The sequence below is a fragment of the Brassica napus genome, chromosome A3 (genome assembly GCF_020379485.1).
Source record: "Brassica napus cultivar Da-Ae chromosome A3, Da-Ae, whole genome shotgun sequence".
Classification (NCBI taxonomy): domain Eukaryota; kingdom Viridiplantae; phylum Streptophyta; class Magnoliopsida; order Brassicales; family Brassicaceae; genus Brassica; species Brassica napus.
Window position 1 is genome coordinate 25,956,543 of NC_063436.1, and position 25,607 is coordinate 25,982,149.

General features: G+C 37.7%; 4 protein-coding genes and 1 non-coding gene across 5 annotated transcripts; 2 read left to right on the forward strand and 3 right to left on the reverse strand.

Moving 5' to 3' along the window:
• Nucleotides 1–357: 357 nt before the first annotated feature.
• LOC106438459 (reticulon-like protein B1) lies at nucleotides 358–1,836 on the forward strand. Its single transcript, XM_013879618.2, has 5 exons — nucleotides 358–681; nucleotides 816–996; nucleotides 1,072–1,213; nucleotides 1,294–1,363; nucleotides 1,453–1,836. The coding sequence occupies exons 1-5, from the start codon at nucleotides 432–434 to the stop codon at nucleotides 1,620–1,622; spliced, it is 813 nt and encodes a 270-aa protein (XP_013735072.2). The 5' UTR covers nucleotides 358–431; the 3' UTR covers nucleotides 1,623–1,836.
• A 198-nt stretch (nucleotides 1,837–2,034) lies between these two features.
• Nucleotides 2,035–2,118, forward strand: TRNAL-CAA. Its single transcript has one exon. It is a non-coding gene; the product is annotated as a tRNA-Leu (tRNA).
• A 5,562-nt stretch (nucleotides 2,119–7,680) lies between these two features.
• LOC125590055 (calcium-dependent protein kinase 3) lies at nucleotides 7,681–10,593 on the reverse strand. The gene is made up of 8 exons (XM_048763000.1): nucleotides 10,117–10,593; nucleotides 9,293–9,579; nucleotides 9,079–9,222; nucleotides 8,859–9,011; nucleotides 8,498–8,781; nucleotides 8,296–8,423; nucleotides 8,122–8,221; nucleotides 7,681–8,035 (listed from the first exon to the last, which is right to left on the reverse strand). Exons 1-8 carry the CDS (start codon nucleotides 10,527–10,529, stop codon nucleotides 7,946–7,948), a joined length of 1,599 nt encoding a protein of 532 aa, XP_048618957.1. The 5' UTR covers nucleotides 10,530–10,593; the 3' UTR covers nucleotides 7,681–7,945.
• Nucleotides 10,594–12,464: 1,871 nt separating this feature from the next.
• On the reverse strand, nucleotides 12,465–14,793 carry LOC106438455 (4-hydroxybenzoate polyprenyltransferase, mitochondrial). The gene is made up of 9 exons (XM_013879615.3): nucleotides 14,654–14,793; nucleotides 14,165–14,579; nucleotides 13,953–14,088; nucleotides 13,756–13,877; nucleotides 13,621–13,690; nucleotides 13,398–13,547; nucleotides 13,190–13,325; nucleotides 13,014–13,110; nucleotides 12,465–12,924 (listed from the first exon to the last, which is right to left on the reverse strand). Exons 2-9 carry the CDS (start codon nucleotides 14,554–14,556, stop codon nucleotides 12,855–12,857), a joined length of 1,173 nt encoding a protein of 390 aa, XP_013735069.1. The 5' UTR covers nucleotides 14,557–14,579; nucleotides 14,654–14,793; the 3' UTR covers nucleotides 12,465–12,854.
• Nucleotides 14,794–16,455: 1,662 nt separating this feature from the next.
• Nucleotides 16,456–17,331, reverse strand: LOC106438460 (MLP-like protein 328). Its single transcript, XM_013879620.3, has 2 exons — nucleotides 17,081–17,331; nucleotides 16,456–16,923 (listed from the first exon to the last, which is right to left on the reverse strand). The coding sequence occupies exons 1-2, from the start codon at nucleotides 17,265–17,267 to the stop codon at nucleotides 16,655–16,657; spliced, it is 456 nt and encodes a 151-aa protein (XP_013735074.2). The 5' UTR covers nucleotides 17,268–17,331; the 3' UTR covers nucleotides 16,456–16,654.
• Nucleotides 17,332–25,607: the final 8,276 nt, after the last annotated feature.

Below are 25,607 nucleotides of genomic sequence, written 5' to 3' on the forward strand. Positions count from 1 at the left end.
ATGTATAGGAGGATATTTTGTCGTTCGGCAGTGAGAAAGAACGTGAGTCATGTACGAATGGCTGAATCTTTCTCCACGGGATCTTACAAACATCTTGCCTCACCCGCGTGACACCTGTACATTACCCAATTTACTTAGCGCTTAAACCTCCGCCACGTCAACCTCCCCTGATGACGGGAGCCGTTAACTCTGACGGCGTCACATGTCGGTTCCTTAATGAAATGTTTGTATTCCTTGTCGGCTTGGCTCATGTTAAGTAACGACGAACATATCAACGGCTCAGATCATAAATATTATTTTCAACGGACAGGATTGATTTTGAATATTCTTTCTTCCCTTTACCTTTTATAAACTCTCTCTTCTTCGTTGGTTATATTCTCTATCGAATCTGAAGCTTAATAAGATCTGCGTGAAATCGAATCGGAGAAGAGATGACTGACGAACACAAACACGACGAGTCTGTAACCGCTTCGGAGCCAGCTGTGGAGGTTGTGGAGAGGGAATCGCTGATGGACAAGATCTCGGAGAAGCTCCACCACGGTGGCGATTCTTCGTCGTCAGATGAGGACGACGACAAGAAGAAGAAGAAGTCTTCGGAGTCTCCGTCTTCAATGAAATCGAAAGTGTACCGCTTGTTCGGTAGGGAGAAGCCTGTTCACAAGGTCCTCGGCGGTGGAAAACGTACGGTTTTTGCTCCGATCTGGTTTCGCTTTCGTTAGTTTTGGTATTTGAATTCGTGAGATTCGGATCTGGGTTTGGTTAAAGGTGTAGATTTGTGTATAAAGTTGGATGCTTTCTAATGTTTTGATATGCAGCGGCGGATATATTCATGTGGAAGAACAAGAAGATGTCTGGTGGAGTACTCGGCGGTGCTACAGCCGCTTGGGTTCTCTTTGAGTTGATGGAGTATCACCTTCTCACTCTTCTCTGCCACGTCATGATTGTTGTGCTCGCTGTGTTGTTTCTCTGGTCTAATGCCACCATGTTTATTAACAAGTGAGTTGATTATTAGATTTGGTGTTTAGTCTCTTTTAGGTTGTTGATGGTTTGAGTTTTTTTTGTTTTTGTTAGGTCTCCACCGAAGATTCCTGAAGTTCATATCCCTGAGGAGCCTATTCTCCAGCTTGCGTCTGGGCTTAGGGTTGAAATCAATAGAGGGTTCTCTTCTCTTCGTGAGATTGCATCTGGAAGGGATCTCAAGAAGTTTCTTACTGTAAGTTCGATCTCTTTTTGGGAAGTTGTGTGCTTTCTATGTTTGTTCTGATGATGGTTGAACGTTTTGATTGAGTTAAGGCTATTGCCGGCTTGTGGGTTATGTCGATCTTGGGTGGCTGGTTCAACTTCTTGACATTGGCATACATAGGTAAATCAAATTCTTAATCTTTTTATACCGTGTAGTGCTTTCCTTCTCCTGTCTCACTAAATGCTGAACCTCTTGCCCTCCTGCAACAGCTCTTGTGCTGCTCTTCACGGTTCCTCTTGCCTACGACAAGTACGAGGACAAAGTCGACCCGTTAGGTGAGAAAGCAATGATCGAGATCAAGAAGCAGTATGCAGTGTTGGACGAGAAGGTGTTGAGCAAGATCCCATTGGGCCCCTTGAAGAACAAGAAGAAAGATTAGGTTTTTACGAAAATGGTAATTCGTCGATAGCAAAAAAATGAACACGGTGTTGTGAAATGGTGTCGAAGCTATGTGTGTTAGATCTTTTAATATGTTATTTGGTTTTTGCCATTGTTGGTGGAGAGATGATACAGTTAGTGTTGGTTCTCTCTCTCTCTCTCTCTCTCTCTGTATAACTTAAGAATTTCAAGATATTTAAATTTTCAACTTTGCATTCTCGTGCTTTAAGATTGTTAATTTCGTTTGATGTAAGTCAAAAAAGTTGTTTCCTCATCTTTGTAAGAAGCGTTGGGCGTTTGTACAGTATCTTATCAAATAAAATGCAATGAAACTTCCGGTCTTTTACAAGGAAGATTTATATGTAACATACTAATCTACTAGATTGAACTGTCAAATGAAGTATTCAGCAACAGTCAGGGTGGCCGAGTGGTCTAAGGCGCCAGACTCAAGTTCTGGTCCTCGTGAGAGGGCGTGGGTTCAAATCCCACTTCTGACAATATTTTTCGATTTTATATCTTAATTTTTTAGTTCAATCCTTTGTGTTTACTTACAGTTAGCTTTTTCTACATTTGAATATGAATTACCACAGCTACGATCACCGACTTTGTTTACAACCTAAATAAACCAAGTCAAAACTTGACAAAAGCCAAGATGAATCCGTGTAAACAATACTTCTTATTTCCATAAACAAAACATATCAAAGAAAAGGCAGTTTGGTGGTGTCTTAGTCCTCCGTAGAAAGTGCATTTATAGACGTAGAGAGGAGAGACACTCAATTCTCCGAATACTAAGCCGAAACTCTGGTATGCTAAGAGGAGGACCTGTACACCTGCTTCTCCTATCAACCTGATTCATAGCTACAGTCATGTCACATAAGTTTATTAGAGATGATGACCTCAGCTTATTTTTGGAAGTTCAGGTTTAAAAAGTTTTTTCCCAATATTAATCAACTTCTCAGAAAATCCAATTTTTTTAAAAAATATCATTTCATACTAAAATGGTTCTGAATCGGGAACGCAAATAAACCAATCATCTTACATGTAAACTCAGAGAGAATGTGTTACGGAAAGTGTTGTTGTTGTCATTCACATACGTTGAATACATATACACGCTTACAATATCTCTTCATGAGATTTGGCTATATCTACAACTACTTCATATTTGTACTTATCGTAACCAACTCAATCTCCTACGAGATCGTACAAGATCTTCTCATAGAACCGGTTTGGTCGACCTCGACCAACCTAACCATAACCACTCTTAACACTCTCCCTCAAGTTGGTGCGTGCAAGTCACGAACGCCCAACTTGTTCAGTAGATAGTGAAATGATGAACTACCCAAGGCCTTTGTCATTATGTCGGCCAGCTGCTCTGTCGTCCGCACATGACGAAATGTAATCAACTTATCCTGAACTGCATCTCGAACACTATGGCAATCTGACTCGATGTGTTTCGTCCGTTCGTGGAACACAGGATTTGTAGCTATGTATATGGCCGATTTACTGTCGCAAAACATCTGCATAGGGTCACTGTGTTTTACACCAAAGTCTCCCAACAAACGTTTCAACCACTTCAACTCCCGCAATGTTGCTGCCAGCGCCCTATACTCTGCTTCTGCAGATGAATGAGACACGGTGTCCTGTTTTTTGGTCTTCCAGGAGATAGGTGAGTCTCCCAACAACACAACGAAAGCAGACAGCGACCTTCTCGACACAGGACATAACGCCCAGTCCGCGTCGCAGAAAGCTCTTATACGCAGATCACTGACTGCCTTCAACATAATTCCCTGACCTGGACACCCCTTAAGATACTTGAGAACCCGTACCACCGCGTCCCAATGAGCCTCTCTTGGCTTATGCATTACTTGTGACAAGACATGAATTGCATAGCTCAGCTCAGGTCTTGTGATCGCTAGATACACCAGTCGACCAACGATCCTTCTGAACCTCACTTGATTCCGATAGTATGGTCCCTTGTCCGCCAGCAACTTGTGATTCTGTTCCATAGGCGTTGCTACTGGCTTGCAACCCAATAGCCCCGCCTCTGCCACTATATCAAGAGCGTACTTCCTTTGTGAGAGAAACATTCCCATCTCCCCTCGTGCTATTTCGATACCAAGAAAGTACTTTGCTTTACCCAGATCCTTCATCTTGAACCACTCGCTCAAGTAACCCTTGAACCTCGTCATCATGCTCAAGTCGTCACCAGTGATTATCAGATCATCTACATAGATGAGAACGTGCAGACTCCGGCCACCTTGGATATACGTAAACAGCGAGTAGTCAGAATATGACTGTTTGAACCCGAACTTCTTGAGTGCAGACGTAAGCTTAGCAAACCAGCAGCGTGGCGCCTGCTTCAGCCCATAAAGTGATTTCCTCAGCTTACATACTTTCGTAGGACTATCGCCATAAAAGCCTGGAGGCATCTTCATGTATACTTCTTCTTTCAAATCTCCGTGCAAGAACGCGTTGTGCACGTCCATCTGATGTACCTCCCAGTTCTTCGCAACTGCTACTTCCAACAATGTGCGGACTGTTGTTATCTTTGCCACAGGCGCAAACGTTTCACCATAATCTTCTCCTTCTACTTGTCTGTTACCGCAGACGACAAGTCGTGCTTTGGGCCTCTCCACTGTCCCGTCTGAGTTGTATTTGTACTTGTACACCCATTGACATGCCAGTGCCTTCTTTCCTTTAGGCAACTCCGTAACATCCCAAGTTCTCTGTTCCTCCAAGGCACCCACTTCTGTTGACATAGCTCCGTTCCATATAGGGTCGAGCATTGCTTCTCTCCAATTTCGTGGTTCCACACCTGAGGAGATCGCTGCAAGAAAGGCTTGGTGTCTTTCTGAAAAGACTGCGTCAGTGACATAAGCCGTAATGGGATAGGAAGAAGTGGTTTTACCTGGACTCGCTTCCGAGTGCCGAGACGAAGCGGGATGAACTGGGAGTGTGTTGTGTTTATCAGGACGACAGTTTGCGTTATACGTGACGTAATCACGAAGCTTCACCGACGGCACCGGGACACGATGGCCCCTGCCGAGATTCTGTTCTGGTTCTGCTACTGCAGGTTGCTCTGTCTCCGCAACCGGAACCTCTGAAGTTGGCACTGTTCCCGGGCTCGCGAGCTCAGTTTCTGAATCTGCGGACTCCACTGTCTCTACCACAGACCCTGTCGGTTCCGGATTGCCCTGCATCGCCTCCATTGGTTCTGAATCACTCCCCCTGGACTCCAGGACTGGCTCGATATTGTCATGAATTTCAACACGCTGGGTCTGATATGAAGACGTCTCAGGTGCGTCGACTTGATTATGTTGATATGGAAACGAAGACTCCGCGAACTCAACATCCCGTGACACAAAGAATTCTTCGGTATCTAGGTCAAACAATCTCCATCCTTTCTTACCAAAAGGATACCCAACGAAGATGCATCTTCTACTCCTTGCTTTGAACTTGTCCTTGTCGCGAGACGATCTGTGGGCATAACAGAGACATCCAAACGTTTTGATTCTGTCATACGACGGAGGCTTTCCATAGAGACACTCATACGGAGATTTCCCATTCAAGAGACTGGAGGGTGTCTAATTGATAAGGTGCGCTGCGGTTAAGACACTCTCACCCCAGAACTTGATAGGAAGGTTCGCCTGAAACATGATTGATCTTGACACGTTGAGGATATGCCGGTGCTTCCTCTCTACTCTACCATTTTGTTGTGGTGTTGCTACACAGGAGGTGTGATGTACAATGCCATTCTCTGCAAAGTATCTTGACAAGCACAAGAATTCTGTTCCATTATCACTGCGAACTACTTGAACGGACCGTCCAAATTGTCGCTGAGCAAAGGAACAGAAGTTAGGCAACACTGTTTTTACCTCGGATTTTTCTAACAGCAAGTGGAGCCAGACAGCACGCGAGCAGTCGTCGACTATCGTAAGAAAGTAAACGGCTCCGCATGACGCTGGTTCTCTATAAGGTCCCCATAAGTCAACATGTATTAATTCAAAAGGAACTGAGGCTTTATTATAACTTTCTGAAAACACACCACGAGTTTGCTTAGATTTAAAACAAATATCACATCCGCCAAACTTGTCGGAGTGATTCGAAACACCAGAAACAAAAGGTAAATTACTTAAAACACCAAATGACGGATGCCCCAGTCTGCGATGCCACAAAGCCGTGTCCTCTGCTCCCTTAACTCTGAGACCTCGCCGAACTGTAACATCCCGATAAACATACACACCATCCCGTTCTTCACCGGCTCCAATCAGGGTCCTCGTAAAACGGTCCTGCAAAACACACAACGTATCAGAAAACATGGCCAAACAACCTGTCTGCTTCAGCAATTTTGCGACAGACAATAACGTGCAGTTCAAGTCAGGAACTAATAAGACATGAGTCAATGTTATCTTCTCTAAAAGTCGCAGTACACCACTTCGTGTGGCTTGCACCTGACTTCCATCAGCGAACCGCACTGGACACCCCACCACGTCATGCATGTCGCTGAGCAATCTAGCATCACCGGTCATGTGATGTGATGCTCCAGTGTCCAGAATAACCTCACCAGTTTGTTTCTTACCATTAAGCTTCTCCGGAATTGGGGTTGGCTTTTGCTGCTCCAGTAATGCCGTCAGCGATGCCCATTGCTCTGCGGTTAGAGCCGCCTGACCACTTGAAGCTGGGGCTTGCGTTACATTAGATCGTGCTTGACCGCGTCCGCGACCCCTGCTTCCTCTTCCACGTCCATTTCGATCTCCTCCTTGGTTCCTTTCTGTCCACCAATCAGGAAACCCAATGAGTTGCCAACATTCTTTCTTTTCATGTCCTGTTCTTCCACAGTGAGAACATACTACTCCTCCACGACTCCTTGTAACAGCAGCAGCGATTGAACCGGTCATGTTGGCGCTGTCTCCTTGCGTCGCCTCAAATCTGGTCATAAAACCAACTGCATCCTGTTTAGTCTCCACACGGGACGTCAGAAGCCTTCTTTCTTCTCGCACAACTCTTTGGTATACTGAGTTCAGGTCGGGCAATGGGTCCATCCCAATGATGTTGGTGCAGACGTTGCCGAACCTTGCATCATCGAGTCCCATCAAAAACATATGGACCTTCTCCTCTTCATAGTCCTTGCTGATCTTCTCAGAAGCTCCACAGGTACATGTCGGAAGTGGTTTATAGCTCAACAGCTCTTCCCACTTCGACGAGAGCCGACCGAAATAGTCCAAAACAGTCGATCCATCCTGTTTACAAGCCGCTAACTCTGATTTGAGTTGATGGACACGCACAGCGTTTCCAATAGAGAACCTTCTCTTCAGGTCGTTCCACATCTTGAACGCGTTTGGTGTGAACGTCACTGTCGATCGCACCGTAGACGAGATCGAGGCTCGTATCCATCCCACAATCATGGAATTCACCGTCTTCCACAACTCCGCCTCCGCTGGTTTCTCGTTCTCATCAGGCATCAACAGAGTTCCATTGATGAAACCTATCTTACGCTTCGCACAAAGTGCGTTCTCCAACTCGGATGCCCACTCGGCATAGTTTTCTCTAGTCAACGTGACTGGGGTGATTGACACTCCAGGATTGTCGGAGTGCGACAGGAAATAGGGAGACGTCATATTGATGTTGTTGCTGCCACTTGCAGTCACAATCTCTCCTTTTGTCATACCTCACAATCTCTCTTTTACGATTTTATTTTGATCTTTCACACAAGCTCTGATACCATGTAAACTCAGAGAGAATGTGTTACGGAAAGTGTTGTTGTTGTCATTCACATACGTTGAGTACATATACACGCTTACAATATCTCTTCATGAGATTTGGCTATATCTACAACTACTTCATATTTGTATTTATCGTAACCAACTCAATCTCCTACGAGATCGTACAAGATCTTCTCATAGAACCGGTTTGGTCGACCTCGACCAACCTAACCATAACCACTCTTAACATTACACTACCACCAAGGCACCAGGCCATCAATATGGCTGTTTAAGTGGATTATTAACCCCAAATAAGGTTTAGGATTATATTGCTAAGTTGGATTTTGAAATTATTACTTATAATCAAATGATGGACCTGCAAGTATAATCTCACATGAGACAAACCTGCAAGTGACTTTTTTATAATCAAATGTTGTGGTGATAAAAGAAGATATTGCAGAAAAATAAACATCATTGTAACAAAACCAACAAAGCTAAGTTAAAGTAAAGAGAGAAGCAAAGCAAACAAAGGATACATCAAAAGATCTCTCGTCAGAGAAAACATAAAGAGAAAGAGATTTGTTGTAGTTATCATCATTACCCTCTCTCAACTTCCTTCGTGTTACATGTTGACTCTGCGTCGGTTCGTCACCAGTTCTGGATTTCCCTTCTTCATCATCGCTACGAACTCTTCGTAGTTTATTTTCCCGTCCTGACAGATTTTGAATTCACAAAAGTGAGTGTGTGTTATTAACCAGACTTATAATGCATATAATAAACGCGTATGATGATACGTACACGATCGGTGTCAACTTCAGCAATGATCTCTTTAATGGATTTGTCATCACCCATGTTGTATTTCTTCATGGCCTGCTCTAGCTCTTCCATTGTTATGTACCTTAAATAACACAAAATCAAAAAGTGTGAAGACTTTGTAACTAAAGAGGTAGCTTACTAATGTTTTTTTATTACCCGCTGTTGTCCTTGTCGAAGTACTGGAAAGCAGTGTACAAATGATCCTCACGTTCGATTCTGTTCATATGCATTGTGGCTGATATAAACTCCAAGTAATCTATCGATCCATCTCCATCCATATCAGCCTAAAAAACCAAAACCAATAATAATAAGCTTTTGTTTTTTTTGCAAGGGGGAGAGAAAACACCAAAAGACTTACTGCTTCCATTAACTGTTTTATTTCAGCCTCAGAGATCTTATTGCCAAGCTTTGGGAGACCGGTTCTCAACTCCTCCAAGGTGACTATTCCGTTTTTATCTGTGTCTAGAGCTTTGAACATCTCTTTCAGACCAATGATTTCTTCTTCAGACAGGTTCTCTGCAATTACCTTCAGTGCCATTTTCTTTAGTTTGTTCATGGCTCTGAACTGTTTCATCCTGGACAACACAGCATTGTCAAGCGGTTTGTCTGAGGCCTCTCCATCTTCTTTAATCCACGGATGGTCTGCGTTCGAATTAAAGAAAAAAAACGTGTAAATCACAGTTTCTAATCATCAAAACATGTTTACCAAGTGGTCTTACTCAGCACTTCGCTAGCTGTAAGCCGGTCTTTAGGATCATACTTCAACATTTTCTTCACAAGATCTTTGGCACCAGCCGACACCGTTGGCCACGGATCAGCTGAGAAGTCAAGCTCTCCTTTTAGAATAGCATCAAAGATCCCTGTCTCATTTTCTGCACAACAGAAACACATTCATGTTCCACTCTCTTCTCAAACAAGATGAAGACAAGTAGTAGTTACCTCCCCAAAACGGCGGAACACCGCTGATAAGGATGAAGAGAATCACACCGGCACTCCAGATATCAGCCTCTGGTCCATAGTTCCGTTTCAAAACCTCCGGGGCCACATAGTATGCACTCCCAACAAGATCCTTAAACTTATCTCCTGCGTTCAAACACACTCAAAGTTACACCACATATGAAAATAATAGAGTCCATTCTCAAATTAGCCTAACCTGGTTTAAAGAAGACGGATAGACCAAAGTCTGTAGCTTTCAACGGAGAGTTCTCATCTTTGCTGAGAAAGAGAAAGTTCTCAGGCTTCAAATCACGGTGCATCACACCCATAGAGTGGCAACTATGCACAACCATCACCATCTGCCTGCACAAATCCGCAGCGGCTCTCTCCGTGTAATGGCCTTTCGCTATGATCCTGTCGAAAAGCTCCCCTCCTTCGCACAGCTCCATTATCAGATTCACCGAGTGTCTGTCCTCGTAAGCTCCCTTCAAGTCCACTATGTTCCTACAAATCAATGCACCTATATGTTATGTTCCCCTGACATACACTAATCATTTCTAGAGTAACATATGTTCTCATTAGTCACTACCAATATTCTAAAAATCAGTCTAGCTGGCGCCTATGCGTCCGCCAAGTCGGCAAAACGAAAAGATTTTTAGAACTAGGTGCACGTCTAATCAATAATCTTACATAAAACAACTAACTACATCCTAGCGATTTTTTGAACATTAGTCATTACTATTGGATCTTGACAACTAACTACATTCTAGCGATTTTTCGAACTAGGTACACGCCTAATCAATAATCTTACATAAAACAACTAACTACATCCTAGCGATTTTTTGAACATTAGTCATTACTATTGGATCTTGACAATTAACTACATCCTAGCGATTTTTCGAACTAGGTACATGCCTAATCAATAATCTTATATAAAACAACTAACTACGTCCTAGCCATTTCTTGAACATTGGTTATTATTAGTATTGGGATCTTGACCGCCTTTCATATTCATTTTTGGAAACTCTCGAAATAAATTACCTGTGACCACTTAGATGGTGCATAATCTGGACTTCACGGCGGACATCTTCAATGTCGTCACGGTGGACGAGGCGGCGCGTGGGGATCGACTTGCAGGCGAAGAGTTTTTTGGTCTCTTTGTGAGTGACGAGATACGTGACTCCGAACTGGCCACGACCTAGCTCCTTGCCGAAGTCGTACGTTCCCCTGACATTCTCCATCGGACGGCCTAAGATCCGACCGTTCTGCTGAGCAGATGCGGCGGAGCGGGATCCGCCGGTTGAGGAAGATCCGACGGGTGTGGGGCCAGAACCGGAAGATCCGCGGCGTTCTCCGGAAGGTTGGACATGGTGGACGACGTTGGTGGAGGAAGAGGAGGAGGAGGAGGACGGTGGCGGACCGGAGGATTTGGACTTGCTGTGTCTGTGTCCCATTGTCGAACGAACTTTGTTTCTCTCTGAGTCAATAAAGTCAACTGAGAGATAAAAAGATCTGATGGTCTTTTATGTCCGAAGATGAACTCGGGAAGATGGAGATTACGTGGCGTGTTTTTACTGGCGTATAGCTAGAGCAATTAAACCGCGTATTATTGGAAAAAATATTATAAAACGACAAATTATTTTCCCACTGGAGTATAATGAATGAGAAAAGAAAAATCTTCTGTTTAGAGCATCTCCGAAAAGGAACTCTATTTTGAAGTTTCCAAAACTCTATATTTGAAGTTTCAATGTGTTCTTCTCCAAAAGTAAAACTTCAAATATAACTTCAAAATTATTTATATTTTACACTATAATCCTTATATTTGTCATAGTTGATGTAAATTCATAAAACTTCTATAAATAACTACTACATATATATATAAATATTACAGAAATATTAATTAAAATAATCTTACACTAAAATATAAAATTATAAATAAAAGTACATCATTAAATATTAAACTGCAAGCAAATACTACATTATTCTATAAAATTATTTTCGTAATGCTCCGTTATATGATCAACTAGTGCAATTCGAAGTAAGAAATGATTCTTTTTATATTTTTTTTGTAGATTACGAGCCAAAAATTGTTGAAATAGGATATCCTCATAATATACCCGCTGATAGTTTGATATCATCAAACGAAAAAAAATCCTTGATTTTTAAATGAAATTACAACAAGCAGGGAAAAAGGTCATGAGATGATTGAATTACGACTGCAAAATGAAGCAAAAAGGAACTCTATTTTGAAGTTTCCAGAACTCTATATTTGAAGTTTCAATGTGTTCTTCTCCAAAAGTAAAACTTCAAATATAACTTCAAAATTATTTATATTTTTACACTATAATCCTTATATTTGTCATAGTTGATGTAAATTCATAAAACTTCTATAAATAACTAGTACATATATATATATATAAATATTACAGAAATATTAATTAAAATAATCTTACACTAAAATATAAAATTATAAATAAAAGTACATTATTAAATATTAAACTGCAAGCAAATACTACATTATTCTATAAAATTATTTTCGTAATGCTCTGTTATATGATCAACTAGTGCAATTCGAAGTAAGAAATGATTCTCTTTATATTTTTTTTTGTAGATTACGAGCCAAAAATTGTTGAAATAGGATATCCTCATAATATACCCGCTGATAGTTTGATATCATCAAACGAAAAAAATCCTTGATCTTTTAAATAAAATTAGAACAAGCAGGGAAAAAGGTCATGAGATGATTGAATTACGACTGCAAAATGAAGCAAAAAAAATTAGCTTTTAAAGAAGTAAAAGAAAAAAATATAATATTGCTAAAAAACTTAGCTTCTATCGATGATCTTAATATTCGTGAATACATTCGATCTGAACAAGAAAGAATCGTACGAAAAAGGTGTCAAGAGCAACAACAACAATCATCTTCATTACACAAATTTTGTTTGGGCAATATTTTGGAGATTTGGGAGGTTTTGGAGCAAATTTACCAGACTATTAGTGTTGTTATAATATTTAAATTTGAGTAATAATTATGTCTTCATGTGTCTTTTTAATAAGTTTTTATTATGGTTTTTTGTAATATTCTTGTTGTTTAATTCTAGTTTTAAAATATTATAAATCTTGTTTTAATTTTTTTATTTAATTTCATGTGTAAAACTTAAATTTATAAAAAAAAATTAAAATATTTATGAGATATAAAGTTTTAAGGATTAAAACAATAAACAAAAAAATATTTAAGAATTATAAATATGATCTATAATTGTAAGGACCAAAATGCAAATAAAAAGATGAAACTTTAAATTTGAAGTTTTGAAAAGTGAAACTCTATATTTAGAGTTTCACTATTCAAAACTTCAAATTTGAAGTTTTGAAGTTTCTTTTTGGAGAGCAAAAAACTCTATATTTGGAGTTATAGAGTTTCTTTTGGAGATGCTCTTATGTATATTTTTACAATGATACAGAAGCACATAACCAATTCAATCTTTTGCAATTTGAGATTGAAAATAAAGTAAAATTATTACTAGGATTTAATCTTGTCATTTACAAGTAATTGATACTGTTACTTATGTTAACTATTTATAATAATCCAAAAGAGAAAAGCCTCTAGTCTGTCTAGAAGGTTGCTCTGTCAGCAATTTGAACAAAGAAAACAACAGTTCTTATTAACAGAAGAGAAGAGTTAAAAGTTTCAGCTTATCTGACAATAGCTTCTTTGAGTTTACTCTGTAATCTCAGTCAGAACAGCTTCATGGAGCATTCATCAGCAGAGAGATAGATCTCTACTGAAAAGATCTTCCAAGTACAATTCCGCTAAATACAATAGCACCAAACCACTTGTTTGACACAAATCTAATGCAAACATCAAAAACCAGAGAAGTGTTAGCTTTTTCTCCCAAGGAAAATCACATATTGACCATTCATCAAAAGTGTTAACATACTTTCTACTGCAGTCAGCGCGAGATGATAAGTCAGCTGTCCCTATTTGCCATCCTAACTGTCCTGATGCAGCCACCAGTGATGCGTAGTATTGCCACCCTTCATCATTATATCAAGAAACCAAAAGTAAAATAACAGACTGTAGAAAGAATTGGGAATCACAAAAGAAAATGAGTACCAAGATCAGCACTCAGTCCAGAAAGTGCAAGCAACCCCATGGATGCTGTGCCAAATCCAGTTAGCCAAAGCTTTGTATTATCACCGAACCTAAGAGCCGTCGACTTCACACCAAGCTTCACATCATCTTCTTTGTCCTGAAGAATAGCTGCTTTGTTAATGTTCATAATCAATGAAAGTTAAAAGTTAAGAACAAAGATGAATAATACCTGATGTGCATAAATAGTATCATAAACAAGGGTCCAGCAGATTCCTGAGAGATAAAGAGGGAGTACAACAGCTGGCTCTACGCTTCCTTTAACTGCAGCCCATCCTAACAATGCTCCCCAGTTTATTGTCAATCCTAAAAATGCTTGTGGCTGCAATCACAATCCAATAATCAAAGACGCAGAAGATAATATACTGACTGATATTTAAGAAGCCTTAAATTACCCAAAATGTAAACCTCTTCATAAGTGGGTAGGAGAAGACAAGGAACAAAGATGAAGCCCCTAACACACGGCTGCAGAATAGATGAGCTCAAAGTTAAGTCAATCACAAAACCAAAGGGAAGGCTTTATCCTAAACCTGTAATTGTTAAGCTGGAGAAGAATCCCTAAGCCTAAAAGTAACTGAAGCACAAGAAATTGAAGCCCTTGGAACGGTGTCAAAAGACCACTTGCTATAGGTCTTAATCTTGTACGATCAACCTGGATAAAAAAATGCATTTAACATAACAAAGATTTTGTAAGTTTTTGTCATCACTTGTTAACAACAAAACTGACCTTTGTATCAATGTCCTGATCAAGCAGATCATTTATAGTACATCCAGCACCTCTGAGAAGTATTGCACCGCAACCAAATAAACCCATCAATTTAAAACTAGGAAGGCTCCCAGGATCAGCAGCCAACGCAATTGACCTAATACAAGAACGAAGCTGAATCTCAAAAAGTGAAATGTCTTCACTCAAAGGAAAAGTAAAAAAAACTTACTTACCACATACAAGGCCAAGCAAGCAACCAAGTGCCAATAGGTTTATCAAAACGAGCAAGCTTAGCGTAACCTCTAGCTCTTTCTGGTAAATAGAAATCTATCCAAGAAGAATCTTCCTTAACACCACCAAAACCACTCATGTCCTTACGACCCCTCTCCAGAACCAAAGACGACGACCACATTCCACCAACTGATCTATTACTCTTGCCAGTACCAAGAAAGCTCTCCTTCCCTTTACTCCGTACTTGGTGGTTATGATCTAACGTAGGCAAAGGGTTGATGTAATGTGTAGTAGTAACACGTTTGGACAAGTATATATGTTGTTGAGATGGAGTTGCCGAGAAGGATGGTTTCAACAACCGTCTTGAAACACGGGAGAGCACAAAAAACGCCATCTTTGAGAAGGAAAATGCTTTGCCTGCAAAGAAAGATTCCTGTTTCGCTTGTGTCTGTAAAACACAGAATTAAAACAAGACAAGACAACATTCTTACGGTCGTGACGTTTCGAATCACTCCATAAGGTTCGTTAGCGAGGAAATCTCTCAGAGCCTGATCTCGGTTGGTTCTAGATAATATAGTTCCTTGGACAAAAGAAAACAGAAACTAAAATCGTACTAAACAGAGTGGTCGGGTGAGGACGAAGAATGGGAGTAGAAGATCACCGGCGTGAAAGAGAGAGTAGAGACTTCTCCAGTAATTAGATGGATCATTAATGGGCCATGCATTGTTCTCTATACCAGTAAGTAGGCCAGCAAAAGCTTGGGTGTGGGCTACTAATTTATATATCAATGAATTGATAATTGAACACTTTAAGATTAGACAGTTAATCTGAATTGATTCCCTGAGAGGCTGCAGTAATGGACGATATGATGGAGCTATGGGTATTTGGCTCTCCACAAGATGATTGTAGATTGGAAGCTTTTGAAGTTTTTAAAATTTCAAACTCTAACATCTCGAATTGTGATATATAGAAAAGCTTAAAAGAATTGATTTGACTATCTATGTCACCAAAGTTGACTTACTTTTTTCGTCACAAAAAAAAAATTTAACAATGATGTACCTAGAAAGGCTTACACAGAATGATCCACTAGTTTTCTTTTTATAAATTGTAAATATCATTAGCATATAATGAGCACAGGTACAAAAAAAATTGCTTGAATAAAGTTAACATTCATTCAAAAAAAAAATGTATTTAACAATGACGTACCTGGAAAAGCCTACACAGAATGATCCACTAGTTTTCTTTTTATAAATTGTAAATATCATTAGCATATAATGAGCACAAGTACAAATAACACTACATAATGCAACTTGAGACCAAGATTGCTTGATAAAGCAAAATGCTTGTACAAACCCCCAACAGTTTTAACAGGCTTGTAAAAACTCGGGCCACCATTGGTGGTAGTAACTAAGTGGGTTTCTTTCTAACTTAATAAGCAATTAAATAGGAAAAGAAAGAGAGAAGTATACAAAAGGTGAGAGACATCTCCTCTCCAAGAAATTATGAACCTTGCTTAAGAAACTGTTTCTACAATTGTCATCTGATTATTGCTTAATATTTTGTATTTAAAATTTAATTAAATAGTATTTTTATAATGCAAGAAACTCGTGTTTAGATACTTTCTTAATGCTGGTGCTTTCATAGGATTAATATAAGGATGTTCATATAGCTTAATGCTACCCACATGGAAGTAAAAACTAAGCACAAAACCTATGTGGAAACATAATGGATGATCTACTAGTTTAGGTTGGTGGTGACGCCACTGCCACCATTGCACGTCTAATATAGACATGCATACGTGATTGCGACTTTTTTTTTGTCATTGAAATAACTTGTAAAAGTTTGATCTCCAAAGCTCAATGCTCTGAAGAAAACAAAGAGAAGACAAGCCAAGATAAAAGACATACACCAGTAGGTGCTTAAATGAAAAAAAAAAATCCTATAAAGGGGAAAGAGTTACTGTAAAATCAGTGTTTTCGTCAACTCATAGTTTTTACAATCATTGAATGTCTAATATAAACATGCATACGTGATTGCGACTTATGTATCATTTTTTTTCTTTGAAACTATGGAATGGTATGACCTCTCTCAAAAAAAAATCTATGGAAAGGTTACTATAAAATCAGTGTTTTTTTCCTCCGAATAACATCTCGCTATAAGATTTTATTCAGTTAATTAAATTTTCTCGTCCGATTAATTTAACAAAAAGAAATGCTCGTCCAAATTAACTAATATACCAATACCACTATCACTAGATATGTGTTTTTTTGGAACACATCACTAGATATGTGTATATGGAAAATTTAAAATTAATTGAAGTATCATTACATAGAACTTGATACATAGACCATCTTACAAGAACCAAACGATTTCATAGAAATGGAACTCCACGTACAAGAGACCACACTTATTCATTATTATATTGAAAACCTTAATAGGTAAATTGAGATAGTGATTAGTGATGATGATTGTGATTCTGATTGTGATGTTGATTAAGCTTTGTGGACGTGCTCCTGCATTTCAGAAACCATGCTCTTGACGAGTTTCATGTAGCTGCTTGGTTCGGGGACTTCATCGTTGCGCTTCTCCCAGATCATAGTGATTTTGCCGACGCAACTATCTTCAGTCTTGGGAATAAATTGGACGACGATGTCACAAACCTTGAAATGCTCCATCACGTGACCTTCAAGTCCTCTAGCCGTCATTGTTTTATTCTCATCGTCTATCTCTCTCTTCTCCTTGTATACCTCCTGCTTTCCATCTTTATATGCATGTGTTCATTAATTAAATTTAGGTCATGTTCATATTATCATATATGCAATGACACACTTAGCTTCTGTGTAATTCAACTTAGCTGTTGTATATATAAAATGTTAATTGTGCAGATAGAAAATTAGAAGGTATAAGTAAATAAATACCCAATGTGTAGTTCCAAATCTTGATACCCCCATGAGAGTCCCATTCGCCTTCGTGAACGGTGACATTTTGAATGTAGTGACCGATGGTATCCGGGAATAGATGGTTCTCGCTCTTCCACCTCTTGTAGTGTTTCTCCGCCGTCCCTTTTAAAGGAACCTCCGTCACGTATGTTCCCGACGTCGCCATTTATCTCTCTTGTTTTAAAGCTTCAACTATCCTTTTTTGGTTTGTTTGATGAAATAACTCTTGTCTTCGCTATGATTTATATAGTGGATGTGACGGTAAAAACATGGTTTCTATCCTCTGTTTGATTAATCATTTTTTTTTATTTTAAAAAAATCATTTAAAAAAAAAAACAATCATTTGATAGGGCATGCTAGAATCTTCGGTTCTTTTCTTTTAACCAACATTAATGAGCTACATAAATGATACCACCTTCCAAGGGTAATCAAATTCACAATCCCATTATGTAGGTAGTAGTTGGCACGGGATTGTTTTAATAGATAACCAATGTTTTTAAACCCGACCCGGACACTGAACCGGACGACTTACTGGGTTGCTGGGTCACTGGGTCGACCGCGGGTAAACTACGGGTGAACCGCAAGTTAATAAATGAATTAATTTTATTATATAATAATATATCAGCTATGTAAATAAAAATATAGAAACTAAATTTAAATATTTTCTAATTATTTTTAAAACATAAAATAATAGTTTGGATATGTATATATTTTATACTTGAAAACATTTAGAAAATACTTAACTTTAGTTTTTGTATTTTTATTTTCATTTGACATACAAAATATCAAAAAATAGTTTAGACTATTTAAAATTTTCTCTAACAAGATAAGAGTTATGACATCTAAAAAAAATCAAAACATAAAATTTATAAATATTCAAATGTTTAATGTGAATAATAAATTAAACTTCAAATACAAAATAAACCAAAAGTAAAAGATCATTGTAATAAATTGTTAATAACGGAAATAAACTAACACTAAATCACATCAATTAATTTTGGTTTTCTCTACCATGGTTCATTTCATTTTCTTTATGTCATGTGGCATAGTGAAGTCTTCATCAAAATCTAAAAATCACAAATATAAAACTGAAAAGAGAAAACCAACTTTTTTTGTCAGCACCTAACTTCTTAATTGGAAACTTAGAATATAAAACATAATCTGAAAACATAATTAAAAACTAAAAAAAAAGGAGTAAAAATTATTTATTGGTTGAACCTGTGGTTCAACCGGCATCGGGTTCCGAGTTTTACTGGGTTTTTGCGGGTTTCTAAATATTGGATTTTTTACAAAACCCAAACCGGATTTTTTCTGGGTCACCGGGTTTACCGGTTCAACCGCGGGTCCGGGTGGGGTTTCAAAACACTGTAGATAACCAATCACTAGGATAAGAATTGCGTCTTGCGCACGATAAATTTCTATAAAAGATATTTAAAAAAAATTGTATAGAAAAAAATTTATATTATTGATCGAATTAATATATTTGGTTCTTAAACAATTTTTTTAAACTTTTTTTAGTTAATTACATAATTTGTTTACTAATGAACTAATCTATTTTTTAAAAAAAAATTTAAGGTCAAAAAATTATTTATCGCATAAAACCTAACGTTTAGGCCGAAGAATCTCATGTCTACTATTTGGTTACAATGAAACTATGTCAACTCGGTTTTATATCATGATTTAGCAATTTAAAAGTTAATTATGGTTATGAGAAGTTTACGTTCACGTGCCAATCCTATCTATCTTCGATAGTTTTTTTCTTTTTGTGTCATTTTGGTTATAGCTCCATATAAATATTGATTTTTAAGTTTATTCTCATTTATTTCTTTTATTTTGGCCTGAAAATTAGAAAAGTTTAAGATTCAAAAATATTAGAGAGATACATGCTTAGGTTAAGATATGCGTTTTAAGCAGAATAAATATTTATTTTATATTTTTCTGCATATTATGAAATAATAAAATAATAATTATATATTAAATAACTAAGAAATCAGTTACTATTATGTAATAAATTGGCTTGCACATATAAATCAAATGACCACTCTTGTTTATTCGCAATCGTTTTAGAATAAATAAATCAAAATAATCAATTTTATCTATCGTATATGATATATAATTAAATTTAAAAGATATGAAGTATATATATATCTATTAACATAAACACCTATTAAAATAAAATTATTTATTTATATGATTTTATTATCATTTTATCTTATTATAGAAAATAATTTAAAAATTGATCACAAAAGTTTATGTGAGACTTTTAAAAGTTTTAGTAATTTATATTCGTTTAAAAAAATTTAACATACAACATATACAAAAAAAAAATCTAAAATTTTAATATATGATTAATGTAATTATGTAATTTATTTTAATAGTAAAAAGTTAAACAAAAATGATAGAAAGCATACAGATTATTAGCAAATCTTTATTATTTAAAATCATTAATTACTATATATATCATAATCACATTAGACAATTTTGTAGGTTTTATTTAAGGAAATAATATATAATAAATAGCCACTTTTCTTTAGTTAATATCATATGATATCATATAGTTGGTATTAAATGTTTCTAGTGAGATATAAAAATTGAATTGGACCAACATGTTTTTCAAAGACATATATGCAAGTTTATTTAGACCTGTATTTATTTGATTCATCATAGTTTTCAATCGTTATCTTGTTGCATAATGATATGTACTAATGTTGCCGTATTATAATTCAAAACCAAGTACTAATAGTGTGCATGTGTAGTTTATATACAAAAAGGTATTACAAAGATCATTTGTTATCGCATACCATCAACCAATATTCTCTCTTTAGTAGAATATAAAATATATGATCGAGTTTGATCCAATATAATTCGTAGGATGGCGGTGCATTAAATAGTTCGGATTGGGTTGTAACTTTTAGTTGGCTGCAGTGGGATTTGTAGTCTTTAAATTAGAAATGCATGATTTTGCGAGATCTAAACTATTGGCCATACCCAAAATATGTATTTTGTTAACAGAGAATATTTTTAGGTCATACAAATAGAGCTAGTAGATGTTAATAGTTTTCCGTGAAAGTCATTGATATTGAATGCATTAGTCGTTGTTATATAAGGCATGCAAAGTGATGAGTTACTATGTGGATGCAAGATATGCTGAGATGAAGAAGGATAAACTGAAGGTTTATATCTTGACGTAGTCGTTGAAGTAGTTGCTGAGGCAGTGTGTACGAGAGAGTGAACCAAGAGGCATGCAGAGTGGTAGAGACCATGTGGACGCAAGATGTTGAGCTGGCGTGGTAAACTTAAAGAGCAAGTTTACACCATGGAAAAAAGGCAAGAGATAAACTTGGAGAGCAAGTTAATGCATTGAGGAATCATTGCATTTAAAGAAAAGGATAGTGTACTTATTGATATGAAAGTTGTCCGTATCCATTTTCCTTAGAGACTACAGTTTCAGGAACGTGGAGATCACTATAAAAACAGCTATGGAGTCGTGTGTATTCCATAAGACATTGGCTATTATTATAGAGGAATAGTAAAAATTTCTTAGGGGTGTTCTTGGATCGTGCTGAAGCAGTTGCTGAAGTACTGACGACAGAGAGACAAGTTTGGATAGATTAGGAATCTTTTAGTAGCAGTTGTTATGGTGTTAATTAACAGGCTGTGTAAAACTGATAAGCAAGTCTTGTAATAGATTGTGTAGGTGATTTCTAATAAAACAATAGTTGGTTGTTTGTATCTATTTTGTCTCTTGATTTATTTTCTGCATTATTCAATTATGGTGTCATCTTTGCACTAACAAATTATTGGTCGTATCTTTTCAATGATTTTGATTTGTCCTCTACCATATATGTATGTTTATGTTTCAAGAAACGAATTACCAATCAAGTTAGGGTAATTGTTGATAGATTCACCATAAGATCATTAGGATACTAAGTTCGAGTTTTCAACTTGGTTTTGATCATGATCGCCTGTTATGGATGATTTTATTGGTAAGAGTACCAACTCGATAATATATACTGAAAATGTTCAAAGAATCGTTAACAATAAATAACTAATCTGTAGAGGACTATCAGCTAGACAAATTTACGTATGTGACAAAAAAGAGATTAATTAAAAATATTTGTTACTTATTATATCTTATAATTATATTAAATATTTTATAAATATTGTTTAACTTGGATGAAATATTTAAAGATAGAAACAAAAACAATTAAATTTATTAAATTGATATCTTGTGTATTTGCATAGTTTTAGCAATCATTTTAGTTTTCAATTTGTCCATTTAGATGCATTTAGAGTAGATTTAGGTGCGTTGCATATACATTTATCTCTATTAGGTGATGGAGATGCTATTTGGTGAGTTTGGAACCTTTGGAGACGGTTTAAAGACAAAAATGGTGATTTTGGTTCACAAGACGAGGTTCCAACTGTCCCAGCGGCCAAATGCAGCGGTCAAGCCAAACCGCTGGGAAAATGCACACGCCCCTGCCCCATATGTACTTATTGCAGCGGCCAAATGACACGTCGAAAACCAGCTGCGACACTTAGAAAAATCTGTACTTTTGTTTTTACCAACTTTTTACCCAAATTATCTTGGGTGAACCCAGGCTTGTTGGATCGATCCAGCTCGTTTTTAGACCACTATAAATACTTTTTAGACCTAATTTTAGGGGTTATCTTGTTTTCTATCTAATCAAAAGACACTTTTGGGTGAAAGATCTAATCTTGATCATAATTTCTTATCTTTGCTTGATTATCTTGCTCTCTAATCATGTTTAACCTTGAATCATCCATGGTTTTGGGATTATTCATGTCTATTAGTGAGTAGCCTAATCTTGGATTCATGGGCTAGGGTGATTAGAGAATATCTAGGGTGTTTAGTGCTAGATCCACTTGTTTCCTTGCTTGTTGAGGGTTCTCAATGCTATTTTAGTCTTGATCATACTAAAATAGATCTCTAGGCATTTTCTACCCACAAGGTGTACGATGAAATGCCTTAACCAACTCTTCAATGATTTTAGCTTGCTTTACCTAAGATATTAGTTGCTAAAGGAGTTAAGATTGCTATTAGACTTGTTCTCTATGTTTGCTTTAGTAGCATTCAACCTAAGAGATTAGATGCTTGAGTTGCTTTACCAAAAGAACATTCATCTAGAGATAGAGCTTGTTTAGTTTGGTGTCTAGGCATAAGGAAAGTGTTTGATTTATAGCTTACCACCCTTAGATTGGATCTATATCACCCAAGATCAAATGCCTAGCCCCATGAGTCCTCTTGCTTCATATTGAGAAAAGAAAGATCATTATTTTATTGCATTAGCTTATTAGTTCTTAGTTCATACCATTTTTAAAACCGGATTGCACTTAGCTTAAACATGAACTTGTATTCTCTTTGCTTTAGAATCACTTAGGATTGGTTCGACAATCTTTTATACTAAAACATTTGATTAGGAGCCTTGAAAACTCCTAACACCATAAATTTACAGTAAAAGTAAAATTAGTAAAAAAAATTAGCACTTGATTATAGATAAATTGATGGTGACAGTTGTTGAGATGAAGAGATCAAGCTATATGAAAGAAAGATATCAAAGGTACCAGACTTGAGACTGTAGCTACAGTATTCGGCCCAGAAAGGAAGAAGCCCATGACAGTCTGTCTCAAGCTCTTAAAACCCTTGTATCCACTCTATATATACTTGATAGTCTCTTCATTAAGATTAAGGCAATATAATAAAAAGTCTCAGATCATTTTTGAATTCTCTCTCTAGCTTTTAATCTCATTTCTAATCTCTAATCTCTAATCTCTAATCTCTTTAATAATCCTCTCAAATCTCTTTCTAATCTCATTTATTATTCAAGATGTCTAGAAATCTTATGGTATCAGAGCCAGGTTGAATGTTCTTGAGTTCTTGAGTGTTCTTGAGATTATCCAAGGCTAGATCTTTGAAAATCTCAAGAAAGTTTCTGTTGGTGTTTTTTTACTGAAGAACTAGCCTAAAGCTGGTTTCTTTGGTGGTTTGGAGAGCTCAGATCTGTGTTCAAGCTTAAAGGTCAAGTCTTTGAAGTGTATTGGTGCCTTTGTGTACTAAAGGAGAGGTCTTTGAGGTGTTCTTAAGGATCTAAGTGAAAAAGTTCAAGTCTTTTCAAGCTAGTGGGTTACTAGAGTCAAGATTGAAGCTTTTTGAAAGATGGAAGATAGTGGTGGAGTCTACATGAAGATTGCTACCAAGTTCAAGGGAAACAACTACCTTGTGTGGTCTAGAATGGCCAGGAATGCTATTGGAGGCAAGGGATTGCTCAAACATCTCACATCCAGTGTGATTCCAAAGCAAGAGATCAAAGAAAAGAAGGAAGAAGAGGACGAAAGTGAGACTGCCTATGATAAATGGCAACAAGCTGATTGTATGGTGATTAATGCTCTTCTTGCCTCCTTGGATCAGAACTTGATGGATGCTTATAGCTACTGTGATACAGCTAAAGAACTTTGGGATACATTGAAGCAAATCTATGGAAATACCTCAAATCTCAACAGGGTCTTTGAGGTGAAGCAAGCTCTCAATAGTCTAGTACAAGAAGATATGGACTTTGAGAAGCATTTGGGCAAGTACAGAGCACTGTGGTCTGAACTAGAGATGTTGAGGCCAAATACCATTGATCCAATGGAGCTTAACAAGAGAAGGGAGCAGGATAAAGTCTTTGGACTGCTTCTCACTTTGAATCCAGCATATGGAGGGTTCATTCAGCACATGTTGAGAGATGAGACTCTACCTAACCTAGAAGAGGTGTGTGCTAGGATCCAAAAGGAATATGGAAACATGGAGCTGTTTAACAAGAAGGGAAAGGAGCTAGCTTTGGCAAATCAAGCAGCGCAAGCTCAAGGAGATCAGGGAGAACTTGCACAAGCTAACAAGGCCATCCATGGCAAGTATGAGAAGTTTGGTGGGAGTTGTGATCACTGCAAGAAACAAGGCCACAAGAAGAGCCAATGCTGGATCCTACATCCTCATTTGAAGCCAGCCAAGTTCAAAGAGGCCAAAGCTCACATGGTGGAGAGTAGTGGTGGTGGTGCAAGCAAGGAACAGGCTGGAGAGATGGATAATGGGAAGTCTTTGGTGGCTTATACTGGTGGTTCTAGTTCTAGAGGCAGCACTAGTGGTGATGAATACCTGAAGAGATCAGACTTGGATGTTCTCATCAAGCTCTTCAAGGAACATGGTAACACCCTTGCATACTCTCATGGAGCTCCTATGATTGCTAGAACTGATAGGTATAAGATTTCTAGACATCTTGAATAATAAATGAGATTAGAAAGAGATTTGAGAGGATTATTAAAGAGATTAGAGATTAGAGATTAGAGATTAGAGATTAGAGATTAGAAATGAGATTAAAGGTTAGAGAGAGAATTCAAAAATGATCTGAGACTTTTTATTATATTGCCTTAATCTTAATGAAGAGACTATCAAGTTTATATAGAGTGGATACAAGGGTTTTAAGAGCTTGAGACAGACTGTCATGGGCTTCTTCCTTTCTGGGCCGAGTACTGTAGCTACAGTCTCAAGTCTGGTACCTTTGATATCCTTCTTTCATATAGCTTGATCTCTTCATCTCAACACTCCCCCTCAAGCTTGACCATGTGGAACAAGTCAAGCTTGGAAGCCATGAGATCTCCCTCATTAAAAACCTCACCAAAGAAAAACCCATTGGGACAAAACTTTGATGAGGGAAAAAGAGTAAAGACCTCATGGTAAGGGGTACTAGTTTCTCTTGCCAAGATCAATGAGTCCCAGCCTGATATGGATGGACTCCATAGTCTTTTGCCGCGCAGCTTTAGTGAACACATCAGCCAACTGATCTTCACTCTTGGTGTAGCAAGGTAGAATCACTCCAAGACCAATCATTTGCCTCACCTTGTGGCAATCTACTTCAATGTGCTTGGTTCTCTCATGGAAGACTGAGTTGGAGGCTATGTGGATTGCTGCTTGGTTGTCACAATGCATGGTCATTGGTGTAGCTTGATCAATCTCCAAGTGCTTCAGGATCCCCTTGATCCACACCAACTCGTTGGTAAGCTTCAGCATGGCTCTATACTCAGCTTCTGCACTAGAGCATGAAACCACCTTCTGCTTCTTACTCTTCCAAGTAACCAAGTTACCACCAATGAATGTGCAGTAGCCAGTAGTTGATCTCCTATCAGTCATATCTCCTGCCCAATCTGCATCACAATAGCCCACCACTTCAGTGCTTCTGTTGCAGCCCATCCACACTCCAAGATCTTGTGTTCCATTCAGGTACAAGAGCACTCTCTCCACCATGTGCCAGTGATGCTCCCTTGGAGCTTGCATATGCTGGCTCACCTGATTCACAGCAAAGCAAATATCAGGTCTAGTGATGGTCAAGTAGATGAGCTTACCCACTAGCTTTCTATAAAGCTTTGGATCATGAAAAGGTTTGCTATTTTCAAGCTCCCCCTCACGTGGCGCCTTGTACCCATCTTCCATGGGCATTTTGGCTGT

Coding starts and splice junctions, on each gene's coding strand:
- LOC106438459 (XM_013879618.2), top strand. CDS start 432: ATGACTGACGAACACAAACACGACGAGTCTGTAACCGCTTCGGAGCCA. Junction 682..815: donor GGTCCTCGGCGGTGGAAAAC/GTACGGTTTTTG, acceptor TTTGATATGCAG/CGGCGGATATATTCATGTGG. Junction 997..1,071: donor GCCACCATGTTTATTAACAA/GTGAGTTGATTA, acceptor TGTTTTTGTTAG/GTCTCCACCGAAGATTCCTG.
- LOC125590055 (XM_048763000.1), bottom strand. CDS start 10,529: ATGGGACACAGACACAGCAAGTCCAAATCCTCCGGTCCGCCACCGTCC. Junction 8,782..8,858: donor TACAGCTAGCGAAGTGCTGA/GTAAGACCACTT, acceptor ATTCGAACGCAG/ACCATCCGTGGATTAAAGAA. Junction 8,222..8,295: donor TTCGACAAGGACAACAGCGG/GTAATAAAAAAA, acceptor GTGTTATTTAAG/GTACATAACAATGGAAGAGC.
- LOC106438455 (XM_013879615.3), bottom strand. CDS start 14,556: ATGGCGTTTTTTGTGCTCTCCCGTGTTTCAAGACGGTTGTTGAAACCA. Junction 14,089..14,164: donor CTTGCTTGGCCTTGTATGTG/GTAAGTAAGTTT, acceptor TTCTTGTATTAG/GTCAATTGCGTTGGCTGCTG. Junction 13,111..13,189: donor TGGACTGAGTGCTGATCTTG/GTACTCATTTTC, acceptor ATAATGATGAAG/GGTGGCAATACTACGCATCA.
- LOC106438460 (XM_013879620.3), bottom strand. CDS start 17,267: ATGGCGACGTCGGGAACATACGTGACGGAGGTTCCTTTAAAAGGGACG. Junction 16,924..17,080: donor GATTTGGAACTACACATTGG/GTATTTATTTAC, acceptor ATGCATATAAAG/ATGGAAAGCAGGAGGTATAC.